Below are 20254 nucleotides of genomic sequence, written 5' to 3'. Positions count from 1 at the left end.
TAGCACGGTTCGTCTTCTTGACGACAACAAACATGGAGGAATATGCCCGTGAACCCTGGTGAGATTAGTTTTTAAAACCTTTGTCTTTCTCTTCTTGTTTAATTGTCAGTGAAACTCGGACGTGGTTTTGAGTTTTTCAATGTTTTATTCGGGTTATTGTGCGAACAGAGCGGCTCTGTGTGTGTTAGTTGGTCCAGTTTATCTTGGTGAAGGGTCAGGGATGTTAAAGAGATAAAGCTGTTGTCAGGTTGTTCCCACAGCAACAGCAACTGGTGTAAGGTTTATTACAGCTTTATCTGCAGTTTACAGACACATACATCGGTGTTTTTAAAGCTGTCGGTGTTTTTAAGACGAGACATTTACAGGCAAAAACATTGTTTTTTCGTGCACTGATCAATTTTGAGATTTTGGGCCATTTTCGTTTGGCTATTCTATCAGAATAGTGGAAAGAAATGATAGAAGATCCACATTAATGTGATGATTTTACTTGATTTTGTCGGTAGTTTTCTCCTAAATTAACCAAAAGTTACATTTCTACTGTGACATATTGTGTCCTGCCTGTTGTCTGACCCATGTCATGTCAGGTATCATTGTAAAGCTCTCTCTCCTGAACTGCAATGCTGTCATTTCCTCTGTATCAGCAACAAATTATAAAAGTGTGATTGACAATAACAACCTATGGGATTTGACGATATAAATCTTTAAAGGCTGTTTTCTCAAAATGAGTTTTCCTCATACCCTGAGCTAGAAATCTCCACATGACCCCCTCGAAAATGAGATGATTCATCTCAAGGGGCTATCCTGAATAAATAAATTCAAATAAATTTAAATTCAAATTCAAATAAACTTCAGCAGCATTCATTACAACAGACACCAAATCTTTACAGTTTTATCCCTTTCTATATTCTGAAGGTTTTTACAGAGGAGTTTGTTGATATATCATTCACAGCCTGATTTATACAACATTTTGTTCCTAAAAACATGGTAAAATTGTATTATTATTATTTTAAGGGCTGATGACAGTATTTTCTAATTTACAGAATGATAAAAAATAACTCCAATATGTCAACAAAATAAAACAAGAATTTTGAAAGTACCTTTATCCATCGTTCAGATTTTTGTTGCGAAAAAGTATGCAAATTAGTGCATATTTAATTAGATATTGCCTCATTTACACATTTAAACACAAAATTTTACCAAAGAAGAAAGGATAAGGTGATAGCTTCATACCAACTGTTTTGTCCAATAAACTCTGCAGCTAAAAGAGACTGAGTGAACAATCATGAAACAAGGATTAGCAACAGTAGGTGTATAATGTTGAATAATATTGATTATTGTTCTGCTGACTTGCCAAGTAATTGATTCAGCACCACTTGTACAACAACAGTATTAATCAAATGGATGTGAGGACTATTGTCTCTAATTTGCTGTCATTTATTTTATTTATTCATCTGCTTCCTCTCTCTTCTGACTGTCTTCCTTTAGTCCCTGGAGGATAGTGGATGACTGTGGAGGCGCCTTCACCATGGGTGCATTAGGAGGAGGGGTCTTCCAGGCGGTCAAGGGCTTTCGTAATGCCCCTGCTGTGAGTTTCAAAATTCAATTGTTTGACTTTAAAGAGATTATCTGAGTCAAGGAGCAGAGCTGAACAGTGCTGTAATGTTTCAGGGTGTCGGACATCGGCTGAGAGGAAGTGCAAACGCAGTGAGAGTAAGAGCTCCACAGATTGGAGGTGAGAAAATGTTGTTCACTTTACTAACTTTTATGTCAGAAAGTAAACAAGCCACTTTATCTTTGTGTAATGTATTGTTTCTTGTGTGAAATAAGTTATCTCATTCATTAGTTTAGTTTAGTTATACATTTAGTCGATTAAAAAAAGAAGAGACTGACAAAATGCATAGATTGGTCAGTAATACATGCAACCAAAAGGTGTAGACTGAAGCAATAGCTTATTGTGCCTACCCTTTGTACATAAGATTTCCATTTACATAGTGAAAATATAGAGCATTAAAATAAAAAGAAACAAACAAAAGACAAGCTAACAACAAGACATAGTGAAGATAAAGAGCATTAAAATAAAAACAAACTAACAAACTAACAAGCAACAAAACAAAACCAAAACAAATCATATTATCATATTATAACTTGCATTCGCAAATCAAACGTTCGTATTATACCTTGTATTTGCAAATTAAATGAGAAGACTAAGTCTTGTGTTTGGAAAACAAACGAGAATTATAGCTGCTGCGCAGCGATGGGTCGGGTCCGGGCTATTTTTGGCAAATTTAGGCAAATTCTGAGTAACAAACAGGAAAAAAGACAAGCCAATTGACCTGATAATGTTCATTTTGCACCAGTTGAGGCTTGAATCCGCAATTTCTGGAACCAAAGACCATTGTCTATCGCACTGAGCTCTAATTGGCAAGTGGCAGTTCAGCAGTGGCTTCACAAATTGAGTAAACCATTCACTGTCATGTAGGCAGATTTAAAACCACTGTAAAAAAAAAAAAAAAAAAAAAAAAAAATCAGTTTTTGAGGTAAAATTCTGACTCATCTACTATGACTCTAAGATTTTGTACATTTATTTCATGAAGACTATCTGATATTTTGACGTATTATCATTATCACCGTTGCTGGGGCTTAAACCCACATCCTCTGACACCAAGAACCAGCTCCTAACTCACTGAGCTAATTGTCTGAAGGTGAGACCTGGTGTGTGGTTTCTCAAATAGACTCAGGGAGTCTATAAATCAATAAAAAGGACAGTCTGAAGATGCTCTCTAGCAAGTTTGGTGACAATTGAGCAAAAATTGTGGGAGGAGATTTTATAAGTTTTACAGTTATTGAAAAAAACAGAGTGATGGACTTCATAATTTTGGTGTGTAGTATGTAGTGTTGGGAACGTTACTTTTAAAAAGTAATTAGTTATAGTTACTAATTACTTCTCCCAAAAAGTAACTGAGTTAGTAACTCCACTACTTCACTATAATAGTAACTAGTTACCAGGGAAAGTAACTATTGCGTTAATTTTTCTTTCTTTTTTTTAAGTTTAAATATGTCGAAGAATTTGGATTTTTTTTCTCTCATTTTTAAATTGTATTTTATTGTTTTCATATATTTCACTGATCGCAATTATGGAATGCGAGTGTGTGTTTTATTGAAAGCGAGGCTGGTGTGCCTATGAAAATAGGTTACAGTGGGTTTTTTAAGTGCTGTGGCTACAAGCAAATCTCATATTGTCTCTGTACAAAGACAACAAAGACCGTTTTAAATGTGAAAACAGCGGAGACCTATTCAAGATTTGCGTTTAATAACAGGCGAAACATCGAAATTAATTTATTCATGGCCACATTAAGTGAAATTATTAACTTTACCGATTATCCATCTGATTATCTGTCCTGCTGCGAGCGCACAACAGGGTATCTGCGGATCCTTAAAAAGTCTTAAGTTCATGTATCTAAAATTAAGGCCTTAAAAAGTATTAAATTTATTAGAAAATTCTAAGATGGTCTTAAATATATAATACACAGCATCATAAAATATGTATGCACTTAAACTTTTATATGAAATATCCTGCGTCGGTATGATGGGCAGCAGCTCCACCTGACATATCAAACAAAGATCACTAAGGACTATGGATGTTGCCGTAAAAGAGAGAGAGAGAAAAAAAAGGTCGTTTATACGTGGAAACCTGGCTTTACAGGCGGGGGCGGGGTTCCTACGGTATGCCCCCCCCCCGCCCCCCCTGCCTCGCGGAGGCTGCGGGGTGCAGCCTACTTCATGGCCCAGAGTAGCTGTTGAAAGACTACGACAAATGTAACACCTATACAGCTCTAATTAACGCTTTATTACAGTTCGTCCAATGAACGACTCATGGCGGTTATAGGTATATAGTGTGCAATGGCAATAGTGTTAATACAGTGTAACATTGTTTGTGGACGGTAAAAACAGCGGGGGACAAAAACGGCGTTTTGAAAAAGTGGGGGGGACATGTCCCCTGCGTCCCCCCCTAAAATTACGTCCGTGGGCGAGCATTTCACTCGCATTTGCCCCTAAAAAAAAAAAAACATGTGTGAACCGGAAAAATCACAAAAAGAAAGAGCACACGATTGGTCAAAAACTACAAATCCCACAATTATCTGGCCTCAACAATAACAGTAGTTAGTGTAAGTAAGGGAGAGTGGAGCTGTAGGTGAAAAGAGGAAACAACGCCACCTCTGGTCCTGTTCTATGTTGTTCGTTCACACCGTCACCGTTTATTCGTTACGTCCGCGGTGTAAAAGGCCGTGACGCAAAGACGCGATTAGGCGCGAGACGCAATTAGGCGCGAGACGCGGTAGACGCGACTTTTTTTTTTTTGCGACGCTACACGCGATTCTTTTATGGCGACGGGACCTTCGCGTCTTCGTCCTTTTCATCGTGTTTGGCGGGAAGACCCGCAAGGGGCTTCCCGCCAAACACGAGGAACGCTTTTTTTTCGCTCGAGTTTATACGCGCGACCAAACGCGAGATACGCGAGAAATGCGATTTATCGCTCGTTTTGACTTTGTGTAAATTCGCGTCTTCACGAGCCCGCCCATTTTCACTACAACAACAACATTTCTGCTCTCACCAACCATGGTTGAGGTCACAACGCTGCTGTAGCTGCTCTGGAAGAGTTCCAGCTGATGAGCTACAGAGACTTTAGAGTCAAAGATTTTTGGATTTAATGAAGAAGCTGCACAGAGTCAGGTGAGCAGAAGCTCAGGACAAACACTTCGCTCCGGGACATAATGTAGCTACACCTCACATGTTCTTGTCTTTTACCTCAGGGAGATTAAAGTAGTGTCTGTTTCCACTTTCCCTCCGATCTCGGCAGCTTCCCTCTGCTAGTCTGTGTGTGTGAGGCTAAACTGCGTGCGTGTGTGGTTTGTGTACAAACTGAACACTGCCTCTGATTGGCTTAGCATGAAACCTTACTCTGCCTCAACCAATCATCATCACTTATGCGGTTGTCTCGTCCCTCCCTCCTCCCCCCTCCCCTCACCAAAGGAGAGGAGGAGAAAACAACAACAGTTTAGCAGCTTCTGTGTCTGAGATGAGCCAAGTCGGAGGACAACGGCTTCACTGAGTAGTTTGTAACGCGCCTCATTTAATTGTCGGTAACGGTAACGGCGTTGTAACGGTGGAAATAGTAATTAGTTAGATTACTCGTTACTGAAAAAGATAACGCCGTTAGTAACGCCGTTTATTTTAACGCCGTTATTCCCATCACTGGTAGTATGTAGTATGATTTCCCTGACCCTAATTATACACCTTATGATCCTTAATCATAAAGTGAAAATTGAATGCAGCCAAATACAGAGGGTCCTCAAAGAAAAGCGGCTCCAGAGACTGTGGCTGTCTGTCAGCACAACAACACAACAAACAGGCAAAGAGTCAGTGCTGCAGCAGAGCCCAGACTTACTGTAACTCCATAGAGCATCTGCAGATGGTAATTTACAGACGGTAAATGGTCCGATGGTGTTCAAGACAATTCTCCTGAAAGAACTGGATAAACAGTTCAAATCCATGTGAGCAAATCTTTCAGAGACTTGACAAACAACCGAAACTGCTGCCAACGGAGCTTCTGCAAAGTACTGAATTAAGGGTCTAATTAAGGTTTTTTTTAAATGTTTTTGTAAATGAGAGATTTCAGTTTTTAACTTCTCAAACCTTCTAAAACAGTTTAAACTCTAGTTTGAATGTAGATTTATGGACTAAATGACAATTTTATCCATTTACAATTAGATCTACAGTGCACAAAAAGATAAGCGGCCTGAATAGTTTCTGAATTGTATATGATTATGGTTCATAATACAACACGAGCGAATCATATGAAGTTATTTTGTATATTTAGGAGCTCAATTTTGTTTCCCAAGAATCAAACAAATGTTCAGTTAGACTTACCAACCCTCATAGATTTTTTTTTTTTTGCGTCTTCACAGGTAGCTTTGCTGTGTGGGGCGGCCTCTTCTCCACAATCGACTGTGGTCTAGTTCGCGTCAGAGGGAAAGAAGATCCCTGGAACTCCATAACAAGCGGCGCATTGACAGGAGCGATCCTGGCAGCACGCAGTAAGAACACGCTCATGTTTTCTTTATTGTTATTATCACAGGTTACATTTCACAGCAGACATTAATCTCTTGGTTCACAGTTACCATCAAGAAAGAAATAGCGAATCAAAACCTACTGTTATGGTACCGTAAAGGTGTAATGTTAAAGGGATATTCAGGCGTTAGTTTAACCCATGGTCCAACGCACCGTGACACTGAGTTAGACCCCCCCTCGAGAGATGAAGTCTGCTAACCGCTAGCTTTTCTAGTTGTAGCAACTTAAACAATGGCCGCACCATAACAAACAGCGCAGTCTATTTCTCCATGTGCAACCCGCGATCAAAAAGCCACTCATAGCCACAAATAATGCTCAGAACAGCACCAAACTTCATCAACAGTACAAACAGGGTCCCAGCACATAATACAAGGCATCAAACATCTGTTAACTTTGCCTGGTTTCTGTTGAAATGAGACAAAAACAACTCACCCACTCTCCTCCAGTTATACGTTAATGCAGCAACTTTCCGCATCCAGGCACTGACAAAACACATCCAAGTCCGACTGGCAGCACAAACATTCGGTTTCAGCGGCCACTGGCAGGCAGTGACCACACACTGACCACTTGACCACTGACCACTAAAGCTGCTACAACTAGGGAAGCTAGCGGTTAGCAGACTTCATCTCTCGAGGGGTCGTCTAACTCGGTGTCACAGTGCGTTGGACCATGGGTTAAACTTACGCCGGAATATCCCTTTAAACAACAAGCTGAAAACAAAAACTGGGTCGTTGCATTTCCCATGTTGTAGTCGCTGTGATTCAGCAGCAATGTGCAAACATATATATTTATGTGTGTAAGAAAGGAACAAAAAAAACCAAAGACAGAAACTAAAGTAGTACTGATCTTATCCTGCTGTGTCAACTGGAGCATCAGATTGATTGATTGATTGATTGATTGATTGATTGATTGATTGATTGATTGATTGATTGATTGATTGATTGATTGATTGATTGATTGATTGATTGAATAAATCATGTGTTTTTTTTCAGGTGGACCTTTGGCCATGATGGGCTCGGCCATGATGGGGGGAATTTTGCTCGCTCTCATCGAGGGCTTTGGGATCCTCCTCACCAGATACACAGCGCAGCAGTTTCAGAATCGTGAGTGAAGCTGATTGAATTTTTGAATTGAATTAAATTTACAGCAAAAACATAACTTGACATGACTTGATTTGATTAGATTTTTATCTTATTTTATTGTCTCTTTTTTTTATTGTTTTATTATGTGTAATTGTATGTTTATGTAAGATGTTTTGTCTTTATTTCTGGTACTTTTATTTATTATCCTGTACACCACTTTGGTCCACTGTGGATGTTTTAAAGTGCTCAACAAATGAAGTTGGATTGGATTGGATTGGATTGGATAACAAATTGGTTTAGACTCTCCAAGTATCTCAGCTCAAGAGTTTTCACTTCTTAACAGTGTATAGTATCACTGCAGAAACCTGACAATCTAACCACTCTGTGTTTTCCTCTTCTTTCTCTCCCAGCTATTCCCTTTGCGGACGACCCCAGTCAGTTGCCTCTGAAGGACGGCGGTCAGCAGCAGCAGCAACAGCAGCAGCAGCAGCAGGGTGCAAAGGGTCAGTTTCAGTAGAGAGCAGTGAAGAGACCGGCTGTGGACACACTGAGCCAGACCGGAGAGCAGGACGGAGACACCTGAGAGACTGCAGCAGGTATCAGGACGGCTGGGAGGTGGAGGAGACACTGGTCACTAGCACTGCAGTGTCATGTCAAGTAGCCGCACTATGTGCTTTTAAACCTCAGGGGCAAATTGCAGTTAAGTATTAGTTATTTATCAATGAACAGTGTGATTATATTGCCCCCACCACCCCGACCTAGCAGGTGGACGGCAGTGAGCAGGGAGCGCATGTAGAGAGTGAAGTGAAAGCAAATTACAGACACAAGAAATAAGCTCAGTTTTATTTAGAATTATAAATTAATTTCAATTATAAATGGCTCATATGCCGTTTTAATCTCTAAATCTGAGAACATATTCGTTCATTAAAGAGGAACTAAGCAGGATTTCTCCCGTGGCTATGCTACATTTTTACCTTAATTAAAAAGCTCTGGAGTAATTGTGATCGTTAACTACAAGACTTGTGACTTGTTACAAGTGAGAACGGAGGCTCTCTGTCTTCACCTGGCGTCTCACGGCTGAAAACCAACCATGCAACATCAGTACAGTAGCCTACCTGGTCGCCGCTCCGGTGTCCGAACTCTCGTCTCTGCACACCGCAACACAAATGCGCTCCATAATCTTTTGTTTAAGACGGTTAAGACTACACAAACACACACACTGTAACATCGTATATGTTATGTAAAGTTATCAACCGCTCCATTTATTGATTTTTCGCCAGCTTTGTTGAAAACAAATGCACATGGGCGAGAGGAGCGTAACCAAAACAGGGGAAAAGCGAGCAGTCTTACATAGTTCCCCTTTAATTGAACATCTTTGGAGTAATTTTGATGGTTTGATAAATGACATGTTACTTGTTACAAGGGAGAATGGAGGCTCTCTGCCTTCCACCTATACTAGCGTCTCTTGGCTGAAAAACAACTTTGCAAGATCAGAGCCTCCGACCCGGTGTCCCAGCTCTCGTCTCTGCGACACCACAACGCAAACATGCCCCGTAACCCGTAATCTCTTGTTTATTACAGATAAGACTACACAAATATACCCACAAATACGATAAATACCGTTATGTACCCCTCTATTGTTTGATTTCTCACCAGCTTCGTTGTAAACAAATGTACATGGCCGAGAGGAAGGTTAGCAAAACAGCGGAAAAGCTAACAGACTTGCATAGTTCCCCTTTAAAGTATTTTTATCTGGGAATATTTTCTTGTGTCTGTAACTCAGCAGGGAGTATGAAACAATTATTCACTTGTAAACCAGTAAACCCTGGGGAAACGCTGACAAACCTCAGCAACTCATTCAACACTTGCTGTATCAGTGGTCACTGACTTATTGTATTGACATATGCAGTTCTGAAATGTATACATAAAATCCACTTTATTATTCAGCACTTTGGGAATATTTCGATATTTAAATGCAATCCAGATATTTTATAATTGTCTGCATAGATTTAATAAACACTAAAGCCACTGTTTAAATGGCTGAATGGCACAAAAATAGTTGTGTGTGAGTAGTGAAGAATATGAGACATCTCAAACTCATATTTTTAAGTGAGCGTTCGTTCACCACGAGTAAACCTGAGAGTCTGTTTCTAAGTCTTAGTTGAAACAATCACTGGAAACACCTATTTATGATTTTTTTTTTTTAGACGATGCGTGTGCTTGAAAATAAAAAAAAACAAACCTCATTCCTTTCTTCGTTTGCAGTTTGATCCCCTGGCAGCTTTTGAATCTTTGACTCTTTGTTGAACGGTTAATGTATTTGGTATTACACACTAGGCTGAATTAGCTCCAGTATTGTAGTATGTGTGAGTGTGTGTTTGTATGAGTGTGTGTGTGTGTGTAAGTGTAATACTGAAGAGACTTGTATCTTTCACTTAGGTTTTTCCTCCTCATCACTTTAATCGCTGCATCATCCCTCAAGCAACTGAGCACTTTTTGTAAACTCCGGTCTCTGTGTTGTGCTGCAGCTGCAGAGAGACCGACACAGAATGATCCTGTGTTTTGCTGTTATTAATTTATTATGTATAGAGAGAATGTTTATTTTGTGTAATGTCTTAATATATTGATAGTCCATAAAGAAAAACAAAAAAACAATAAAGACATCAAATGTTGTGGAAGACTTTTTTTTCAGAAACTTTATTAAGTCAACATGGTGCAATACAAATCAATAGTTTCAACAATAAAGAGGCAAGCTTTCATACAAAAACATTGTAAAGTGTACATAAATTCAAAGTTTTTATAGCTTTCATGTTGATGGATTTTTTAGTAGATTTAATATATTGTTTGGCTTCATTTTCAAAGAGAAAGAAAGAGTGGTTTTTGATTAGTTTAACGACATTCATGAATATGCCATTTCATTTGGCTAACTGTATAATAAGATTGATGATATAGTATTGTTTTTCTTTTGCAGATGGATTGTCAGTGAAGCCAAACAATATACTATGTTCAAAGCACAGGGAAAAATGAGGTTCAATCGAAAAAGAAATCAGGTTGCAATTTAAATATCTTACCATAATTTGGTTGAGAAAGGGCAAGACCAAAAGAAATGAAAAACATCTTCAGGGTGTCCTACACAGAAAGAGCAGTTTAAATCTATATCTTTTTGAAATCGTTGTAAAAAAAACTTTAGATGGGTAAATTCTGTGAACCCTCCTGTTGTCCTTCTGGGTCAAGGAAGAAAGGAAGGAAGGACGAAGGGAAAGACGTAAGGAAGGAAGGAAGGACAAAGGGAAAGATGGGAGTAAAGAAGGAAGGGGAAAAGGAGGGAAAGAGATGGAGGGAGGGAACAGATTTGTTTAAGGAAGGAAGAAGGGAAAGAAGGAAGGAAGGGAAAAGGAAAGGAAAGAAAGATAGAGGGATAGGGAACAGCTTTGTTCAAGGAAGGAAGGAAGAAGGGAAAGAAGGAAGGAAAGGAAAGAAAGATGAAGGGATAGGGAACAGATTTGTTCAAGGAGGGAAGAAGGGAAAAGGGAAGGAAAGGAAAGAAAGATGGAGGGATAGGGAACAGATCAGGTCAATCGGATCAAAAGAGCAAGAAAGAAGAAGTAAGGACGAAGGGAAGGAAGGGAGGAAGGAAGGAAGGATTGATTGTGGAAAGAAGGAAAGGAAGAAGGAAGGATGGAGGAAGGGAACAGATTGGGTCAATTTGACCCAGAAGGACAACAGGAGGGTTAAAAGATACTTCTTCTACCTTATTGTTGTGGAAGACTTGAACTAGTGTTATTATATCTCTTTTCTTCTCCTCATGTTATAGCACTGCCAGGGGGAGCTGTTTTGCTATTTACTGTCGGAGCGCGCCCCCTAGCGACCTCTGCTGGTACCGCACCCACCTGGTGGTTTCTCTCCAAGGTCCTGAACCAGGTTCCTCTAACTTTCCTGCAGAGAAAACCATCTCACCTTTCCTACACTACAACAACCAACTAACTTATTAATATCCCGCTCCTTTTAAATATTATTTAAAGTCTTTAACCAAAAATAAAAAATCCCACATAGAGCCTGAGAGTTTTCTCCAGAGTTTATCTCTCCACCTTCCCCTCGAAAGATTTCCACTTGTCATCCTTTCTAAACGGCTCAGCTGGTTTAATCCTGACGGGCTGAGTGACCACCACCGGGGATATGGCCACCACGCGTTTGTTTTGATATTCCTCGCCGTTATGTGCCTGCATAGATAAACAAACTTGGGGGGGGAAAAGGAGAAAATAAACTTTATTAGTTTTCATTCAGGTAGACGTTACCAGAAAGCGGCTTTAATTGGATTTCTAAGGGTTTGTTGCAGCAACACGCAGCGGGATGAGCAGGATATGGCCCCGGCCGGCGCCTCTCAGCTGCACGACGACGTGCTGCGCGTGGAGATGAGATGACAGGCTGCACATGGTTGTTTCTTTTTTATTTTATTTATTTATTTATACAAAGAAAAACGCCGGGAAAGTTTCACCTGCCTGTTGCGTCTGTGAGTGATCCACTGAGGAGTTGATGGTGGGACTTTTTGGAGTGACTTCGTGGTGTTAAACTGCGAACATGGATCCTGCAAAGAAAGGTAGAGTCTCTGAAGTTTATATACCTGCACGATTGTAGCCTACACTGTGCACCTTTGCGTTGAGGTTACACGTTAGACACAATATACACTGTAAAAATCCATACGTTGAATAGGAGCTGTAGAAAGTAGGGGTCGATGGCATTTTCATATAAAGATACAGCGTGTGAGTGATAATAATGGTTAAACACGGGTCACACTGGTAGGTAAAGGTGTTTTCTACCTACTTCTACTTTTACATTCATTAGATAATGGACAGCTGGCGTCATTTTCTCAATAGCTGGGTCACTGTCAGCTCATATCTGCACATATTTTTGGCTCCTCTGTAGGTTTTTCATGGCTGAGATAGTTCATGTACCCACAGGCTTATTCAGTGTGTGTGCAGGGCCTCGTCAACAGGTGTCCATGGGCCTACTTGGGGATAGTGCTGGGCTAAGTGCCACACGGCTCCCAATAAAGAAGTAGGTCACATCTGGTCTTATATGACTCTGAGGCCTTCAGGAGAGAGAATACCTGCAGCCTCCTGTTAAATCCTCCCCTCATTATGGTGGATAATAAAATGTGTGCAGATATTAGCAATGCAGTAATTATACATAGGCTACATTATATACACATACAAGTGTTTGCTCTTGTTTATAAGTTAGATTTTGATTTTCTCTAACCTCTAACCCTCTAATATCCAAATTTTACATCCATATTAACATCACAGCTGTATGTTTTTTCAGCAGATGCCCCGCCCGGGGGCGAAGCGGGCAAGACGGACACCATGGGGTCCACTGGCTCGGCCAGGAAAAGGGGAGGGGGGGCCAAGAAGGCGATGCAGGCGAACAAGTCTGCCCTCAGGGCCCCCCGAGCCCTCTGCTGCCTCACCCTCAGCAACCCCATCCGCATGGCAGCGCTGGCCCTGGTGGAGTGGAAATATCCTTTTTATAGCGTCTGTGTCTGTGCACATTCATACAAAAGTGTATTCAATTCAATTCAGTTTAGTTTATTTGATAGGGACAATGCAGATTAACATATTAGTGACAATTCCACTTGTTACAAACAAGTCAATGTGACTGATGTTCTGCATACAGAGATTATAGCTACACTGCAAAAACTCAAAATCTTACTGAGAATATTTGTCTTATTTTTAGTCAAAAATGTAATTTCTAGTCAAAACAAATCTCATTATACTTAAAATAAGACTCATCACATTTTTAAAAAAGTAGCTTGTTTTTAGACACTTTTTACTTTTTACAAACATATTTTCACTTGAATTAAGTAGAAAAATCTGATAGTGGAGCAAGTTTTTCTTCCTTATTACAAGCTCAAAAAACTTTATTTCACTGGCAGATTTTTCTACTTGAAACAAGTGAAAATGATCTAAAAACAAGTTAATTTTTAGGTGATGAGTCTTAGTTTAAGTGGAAAGAGATTAGTTTTGACTAGAAATGAGACATTTTGACAAGAAATAAGACAAATATTGTTGGAAAGATTTTGAGTTTTTGCAGTGTAATGCTAGTTTCCAACTCCTATCCCTAATTTACGGTAGGCTTTTAGTAAAAGAAAGAAAGTAAGAATGTATGTATGTGTGTGTCATGTGTTGATGAATTTATATCCTTAACTTCCTCCTCAAGCCCTTTGATATTTTCATTCTACTCGCCATCTTTGCCAACTGTGTGGCCATGGGTGTCACCAAGCCGTACCCCGATGACGACTCCAATGCTACCAATCACCAACTGGTGAGTTTTTAACAACAAATTTAACTACAGATTTATTCTGAAAGGAAAGAAAACATAAGTAAGGTTCAAATAAAAGTTGTGAGGATGTTGTGTCACACAGGGGAAAACAACAACCTGATCTAGTCACCATATGATTATATACAGAACTGAAGATATCACTGATTTTTGACGGATTTTTTTCATGTCACCAACGTGTTTCAACCCAGAAACAGTTTCCCAGTTTATTTACTCCAGAGTCTTTGTGTCTGTAGCAACAGAAACCAACACAGTTAGAGCATCCATCACAACACACATGGACCAAAACGTATATATCTACATAAATTAGAAATGAAAACAGGAAACTGAAAAATAAAGCTCTGCAGATTTTTATATCCAAGCTTCACATTTTTGTCAGTGATCGATACCTGTATCAATCAATGAGAGGATGAGGAGAAAAACATGAGGGGTTGCAATAAGAACAGCACAAAGTCTCGTCTTTGACTGTTGGAAACATAAATTCTTATTTAATTAACAAAATATTCACAATGATAACAAAAGGGAGCAGATTTATTTTTACATTTCACTTGTTTCTACGTTTCTCTTTTCCAAGTCATAAATTAAAAACTTCTCCTGAACTCTCTGTCCTTCGTCCTCTGGGTTATTCGAGGACACTGTGCACATTATAAAGTTTAAACAGTTGATGAAAAGTTGAGAGGACGGCTGTTCGATTCAGAGAGGAGGTAGCAGCAGTCAGTCAGTGAGAGGTGAACGGTGCTGTGCGGGGTGGTAATGGTATTAGAGGGGGCAAAAGTTGTGCTGTGACCTCGGTGAGGTGACCCTGTCAGGGATCATGACTGACTTAAACTCCAACCATCTGCCTCTCCTCCCTTCTTCTCACCCCCTCTCCCCTCTTCTCTCTCCGTCTCTCCATCCTCTTCTGGTTTCTGATCATTTCAAACTGTTAAACACGAAAATACTCGATGTTGAAACTAAAAACTGAGAAGTGTTTTTCTCTTCTCTCCTCACAGCTGCAGCTTTCTGTATTTACGTCACATCGTCGGGTTGTGTTTTAATGTCACTGAACGGCTTAAAATGATTCTTACGCAGTTACATCCAGGGAGTAAAAATGATCAGATGACTGAGTTTTATTTGAAGTGGTTTTAATATTAAAGTAACAAACAGACACACATGCATCCACATGCAAATTACTGTAACACACGCACAGACATGGAGACTTGGAGCAGGATAGATGTTTATCCCTTTATTGGATTTCACTGAGGAGATGGCCTGACACTTAAAGATTCACTTCCTTATAGGAAACTAATCTAAGTGAATATTATCAATCAAACAATTTATGCATTAACTTTACACAGTTTCAATGTGAATATCAGTTGGTTTTTACACCGAAAGCAGCACACGATGCGTGGATTATTATTCTGGCAGCCTCAGGTGAAGCCCCGGTGTCAGTGTTGTTGCAGTGATAAGAAGCATTAAGCTGAAGTTACAGAAAAAGGATTCAGTTACAGGCTTAAGCTTGTGTTAGGCACTGGGTTAAGAGGTTAGGAAGCCACTGCAGTCGGCTCTTTAATGATGACAACACATGTGATGCAAAGGAAGTAGCAACCAACAACAAATAAAAAATGTCTTTATTTTTACCAGGAAGATCACTTGACATTTTCTTCAGCACTCGCTGCGACTAACATTTAAAAAAGGTTGTTCCAATTTTGCAATAAACTCTTTCCTCCCCCCACACACGCCTTCTTTTCTTCTCAGGAACAAGTCGAGTACGTCTTCCTCGTCATCTTCACCATCGAGACCTTCACTAAAATCCTCGCCTACGGTTTAGTCATGCACCCCAGCGCCTACATACGCAGCGGATGGAACTTGCTCGATTTCGTCATCGTCATTGTCGGGTATTTTTTTTGTCACGACGTCCATCAACAACTGCTCTGCCTGTCTGCCTGTCATTCATACAGAGAAAGAAAAGAGACTGTCAACAACAGCTTATTTGTGTGTGTGTGTGTCTGTGCAGGTTGTTCAGTGTGATAGCAGAGGCCATGACGGACCATAAGCCCGGAGAGGCTCATCACGCTGCAGGAAAACCCGGCGGCCTGGACGTCAAAGCGCTCAGGGCGTTCAGGGTGTTACGACCTCTTCGACTCGTCTCTGGAGTGCCGAGTGCGTTTTTGTGGTTTCTTTTCTTTGTGTGTGTGTCTCTGCAGCCGCTGTGCTTCACTAAACATTTCATTTTATTTCATTTATTGTTTATTTGACAAGGACAGTGCACATTAATGAACAATTTGTGACGCACGCATCACGTCATGTAAATATACTGGATTTAGCTCAAAGCTAATTTCCATCTGTAGTCCTCACATTTAAAGACGGACAGACATACCATACAAAAAGATAACAGTAGGAAGCTACCTGCATAAGTATGAAAAAACATAGTATTAGCAGCAGTAACAACAATAAGAAAAACAGATAGCAACCTGCATAAATATAAGAGAGGACAGAGTACTAGCAGCATTTACAGTATATCAGTAAAAGATAAGAAATAAGAAAACAGAGAACAATCCCATGCAGCGCTGCATGGCATTGTTTTCTGCATAAATATAAGAAAAAAATGAAAATTAGCCGCAAATACACAATAAAATTACAATACAGAATAGGATACGGTAAAAAAAATAAGGGCTGCAGTAGTACTGTATTAAAGTGCTAGTCAATATTTCATTCATGGGTGCAGATTTGGTGAGACAGTAACAATTCTTTAAGCTGTTTTTTGAATGCATTAAAAGTAGGACTGTCTCTAATCGGGGTTGGGAGACTATTCCAACATGTGCTGCCTTTAAAGGGATAGTAGAATTTTTTTTAAAGTGGGGTTGTATGATCTACAAATAGCCCCTAAGTACTTTAATTGCAGTAGAAGACTCTCTGCACTCCTCCCGTTAGCAACGCCAGCCCATAATAGCCCTGCCCAGAGATTTACAACATACAGTGTTGTGAATGGACCCAAAGAAACAGCCTATTTTCACGGCCTAAAAGAGGTTTTACCTGAAAAAAAATACACAGTTCCATTGTTCGCTATAATATATTTTTTTCCAGCCCCTCAAAGTGCAGGAAAAACACAGTTTTTATTTGGACCTAACCAACTCACATATCCCTCCGCTCAGGGTTAGCGCCCGCAGATCAGCAGTTGGTTAGCTCCAAATAAAAACTGTGTTTTTCCTGCACTTTGAAGGGCTGGAAAAAATTATATTATAGCGAACAATGGAACTGTGTATTTTTTTTCAGGTAAAACCTCTTTTAGGCCGCGAAAATAGGCCGTTTCTTTGGGTCTGTTCACAGCACTGTATGTTGTAAATCTCTGGGCAGGGCTATTATGGGCTGGCGTTGCTAACGGGAGGAGTGCAGAGAGTCTTCTACTGCAATTAAAGTACTTAGGGGCTATTTGTAGATCATACAACCCCACTTTAAAAAAATGCTACTATCCCTTTAACAGTTAGGGAGTTTTGGCCTATGTGGCTACGTCTGAACGGCACCTCACAGTCCCCTCTGGAGGAAGATCTGGTGCTGAGTGTGTGTGGTCTCTCCGTCATGCACAACTGAAAAAAACAAAAATGTGTGTTGTTGTTTGCCTCATCAGGTTTACAGATTGTGTTGAACTCCATCATGAAAGCCATGGTGCCGCTGCTCCACATCGGTATGCTGGTCATGTTCGTCATCATCATCTACGCCATCATCGGCCTGGAGCTCTTCATCGGCAGGATGCACAAGACCTGCTACTTCATGAGCACAGGTCTTCAAAGCACACTGCTACACTTTCTCCACACTCACTGCCTTTTTTTTTTTTTTTAAGCATGTGTTTTAGTTTTTGTTTGCAATTTACAGCAAATCAAACAAGACATTCTTACAAGCAAGAAACAGAGCAAACTTTTTCTCCCTATTCTCCCTCCCTTCTTCTCTTTCCCTCACTAAATAAGTAAAACATTAAAACTATAAAAATAAGATGAAAATAAAGCAAAAAGCATTTATTTATATAGCACATTTCATACGACAAGCGTAAACTCAATGTGCTTCAAAAAGTTAAAATAGAGATACAGTGTATAACATAAAATGGCATATAGGATAAGAAATATTACATATATAAAAAAAAAAAATTAGGACATTATAAAATCACACAAGAATGTATTATTATCATCATTTAAAAAGGGAGATAATAATAATAAAAAGCAAAAGCAAACAAGACAGAAATAAAACACACTCTTTAAACATGACTAAAAGCTTGTGAAAAAATATGTTTTTAGTTTGCTTTTAAAAGAAGGCATTGTTGTAGCAGACCGTAGCTCATGTGGAAGAGAATTCCAGAGAGTAGGACCATGAGCTGATTTGGAGTTGATTCTGGGTATAATGAGGAGCTCCTTATCAGATGATCTAAGTGATCTCTCCGCTGTGTATTCGGTGAGCATGTCAACAACATAAGAGGGAGCCAAGCCATTACAACATTTAAAAACAATAAGAAGTATCTTACAATCAATTCTTTGTTTTACTGGGAGCCAATGAAGAGATGATAAAATGGGAGTGATGTGCTCGAACCTTTTGGTTTTCGTTAGTACTCTGGCTGCAGCATTTTGAATAAACTGGAGTTTATTTACTGTCTGCTTATTCAATCCAGCAAAAAGGGCATTGCAGTAATCCAGTCTACTGGAAATAAAAGCATGAACCAGTTTTTCAGAGTCTGACTGAGACAGGAAACATCTAACTTTTGATATGTTCCTCAGATGATAAAAAGCAGTAGCAAGCAAGTAGTACTAAAAAATTAGTAATACTGATACCAGTTATATGATGAATTTCAAGACATTATATCACACATTCTACTCCCTCAGAGCCTCCTCCTGCTGAAGCAAATTAACAAACATTACGTCTTAAAAAACTTATAAAAGGTCATGTTTGATGCCATCTCTTTAATCCATCTTCCAATTCTTTGTGCATCAGCGTTTTTCCAATTAAGGGAAATTAAACGTTTCTCTCACTGCCTTTGTGCTGCGTTTTTATTATTTTTTTTATTTTTTTTTTCCAGGCCTCATGGTTGAGGACGACCCCACGCCGTGTGCGTTCGCCGGGAGCGGGCGCTTCTGTGTCACCAACGGGACCGAGTGCAGGGGGAAGTGGGAGGGTCCCAACGGCGGGATCACAAACTTTGACAATATTTTCTTCGCCATGCTGACGGTGTTCCAGTGCATCACCATGGAGGGCTGGACAGACGTGCTCTACTGGGTACACACACACACACACACACACACACGATATTTGTTTATTCGTCCCACGATGGGAAAATCTCCAGAAATAAATGAGCACATGTAAAAATTAAACTCACAACGCTATCTTGAATCTTGAAAATACCTTTTCTTAGATCTGCTGCAGTTTATTTTTGACTCACACTTTCTCTCTGTCTCCCTCCACAGATGAACGACGCCATCGGCCACGAGATTCCATGGATCTACTTTGTCTCTCTGGTCATTTTTGGGTCATTTTTCATCATCAATCTTGTATTGGGTGTGTTGAGCGGGTGAGTTGTCACTGCTCTCTCTGTTGTTATTTGTTGTTCGGGAGCTTCTACCACAATTTGATTGCACCGTCCGGCAATGACAGTAAAATATTATTTTGGTTCTGATTCTGGTTCACTGCAGTTCTCCACTTCCTGTCACATTGGGATAAAACTGAAAAGTGCATTTCTCCTCTAAGTTATTCTAAGTTTCTTAAAGGGATAGTTCAACATTTTTCGCAAATTGGCAAATGCAGAGACTGCTTGCTGAAACACTGCCCCTAAACATGAACGTGTATCAGCGGTTTTGCATGAATTTACCTCTAAAACAACTCCATCTCGTAACGTTCTGTTATTATCTCATAGTGTGGTGAATGTGCAGGTCACAACTTGTCCACCAGAGCGTTTTGGAGTTGTTGGATTGTGTATTTGATGAGTTTGATGAGAGAAACCTAGAAATCCCATTAGCCTCCGTAGCGTAGCTCTGAGCAGCTCGCGGCTCTGCTCTGCCCGTTCTAAAAATCGCTTGCACCGACAATTAACGGTAACGAACCTACTGCTAAAACTATAGGGATTATGGCAATGGGCCAATTTGCCAAAATGTTAAACTATCCCTTTAAGCATTTGTATGTGTTTATATTATGTGCACAGAGAGTTCTCCAAAGAAAGAGAGAAGGCGGTGGCGCGTGGCGAGCTGCAGAAGGCGCAGGAGAGCAAACAGATGCAGGAGGACATGATCGGCTACATGGACTGGCTGATCGAGGCCGAGGACGTGGACGAAGAAGGAAACAAACGTTGGTGTTAAACGCACACACTAACACACACACACACACACACACACACACACACACACACACACACACACACACACACACACACACACACACACACACACACACACACACACTCTACAGCTGTGCATTTTACACATAATCGGTGTGCGTTTGTTTCTGAAGGCGCTGCGATCGCTAAGAAGAAGATGATGAAGAAGTTCGGCTGGTACAAACAGACCGAGGACGGTGGAGGTACGTTGCAGCTGATGTCACCGCCTGGTTTCAGTGTGTGTTTTATCTGTTGTGATTCTCTCTAACTCCTCGTTCTCGTATCCAGCCGAGTCCGACTCTGATGATGATATCGCCTACCTGGACGATGACAACGGCTTCTGCGCCTCTCTCATGTGAGACAACAGAGAAACAACGACATA

General features: G+C 40.2%; 2 protein-coding genes across 2 annotated transcripts in view; both read left to right on the top strand.

Moving 5' to 3' along the window:
* The first annotated feature begins 19 nt into the window (after positions 1-19).
* LOC310988694 (mitochondrial import inner membrane translocase subunit Tim17-B-like) lies at positions 20-9883 on the top strand. Its single transcript, XM_083975381.1, has 6 exons — positions 20-58; positions 1486-1585; positions 1669-1732; positions 5967-6095; positions 7122-7232; positions 7622-9883. Exons 1-6 carry the CDS (start codon positions 33-35, stop codon positions 7726-7728), a joined length of 537 nt encoding a protein of 178 aa, XP_083831507.1. The 5' UTR covers positions 20-32; the 3' UTR covers positions 7729-9883.
* A 2655-nt stretch (positions 9884-12538) lies between these two features.
* The window catches only part of cacna1fa (calcium channel, voltage-dependent, L type, alpha 1F subunit a), a gene marked incomplete at its 3' end in the record, with an annotated part of 34650 nt that continues 26934 nt past the window's right edge, over positions 12539-20254 (top strand). The window contains exons 1-10 of the mRNA XM_083974670.1: positions 12539-12724; positions 13425-13529; positions 15282-15421; positions 15541-15686; positions 17152-17304; positions 18586-18782; positions 18971-19074; positions 19702-19844; positions 20007-20075; positions 20161-20227. Coding sequence (XP_083830796.1) covers positions 12572-12724; positions 13425-13529; positions 15282-15421; positions 15541-15686; positions 17152-17304; positions 18586-18782; positions 18971-19074; positions 19702-19844; positions 20007-20075; positions 20161-20227 — 1277 coding nt within the window. The 5' untranslated portion in view covers positions 12539-12571. The remainder of the gene's footprint in view (positions 12725-13424; positions 13530-15281; positions 15422-15540; positions 15687-17151; positions 17305-18585; positions 18783-18970; positions 19075-19701; positions 19845-20006; positions 20076-20160; positions 20228-20254) is intronic.

Source organism: Trachurus trachurus (assembly GCF_905171665.1).
Source record: "Trachurus trachurus genome assembly, chromosome: 7".
Lineage (NCBI taxonomy): Eukaryota > Metazoa > Chordata > Actinopteri > Carangiformes > Carangidae > Trachurus > Trachurus trachurus.
Note: the sequence above shows the minus strand (reverse complement) of the source record. Positions and strands in the feature narration are given on the sequence as shown.

Bases quoted from the DNA above. Each gene is read 5' to 3' on its own strand.
- LOC310988694 (XM_083975381.1), top strand. From the start codon at position 33: ATGGAGGAATATGCCCGTGAACCCTG. The intron at 1,586-1,668 runs GTGAGTTTCAAA...GTAATGTTTCAG, and splicing joins GCTTTCGTAATGCCCCTGCT to GGTGTCGGACATCGGCTGAG. The intron at 1,733-5,966 runs GTGAGAAAATGT...GCGTCTTCACAG, and splicing joins AAGAGCTCCACAGATTGGAG to GTAGCTTTGCTGTGTGGGGC.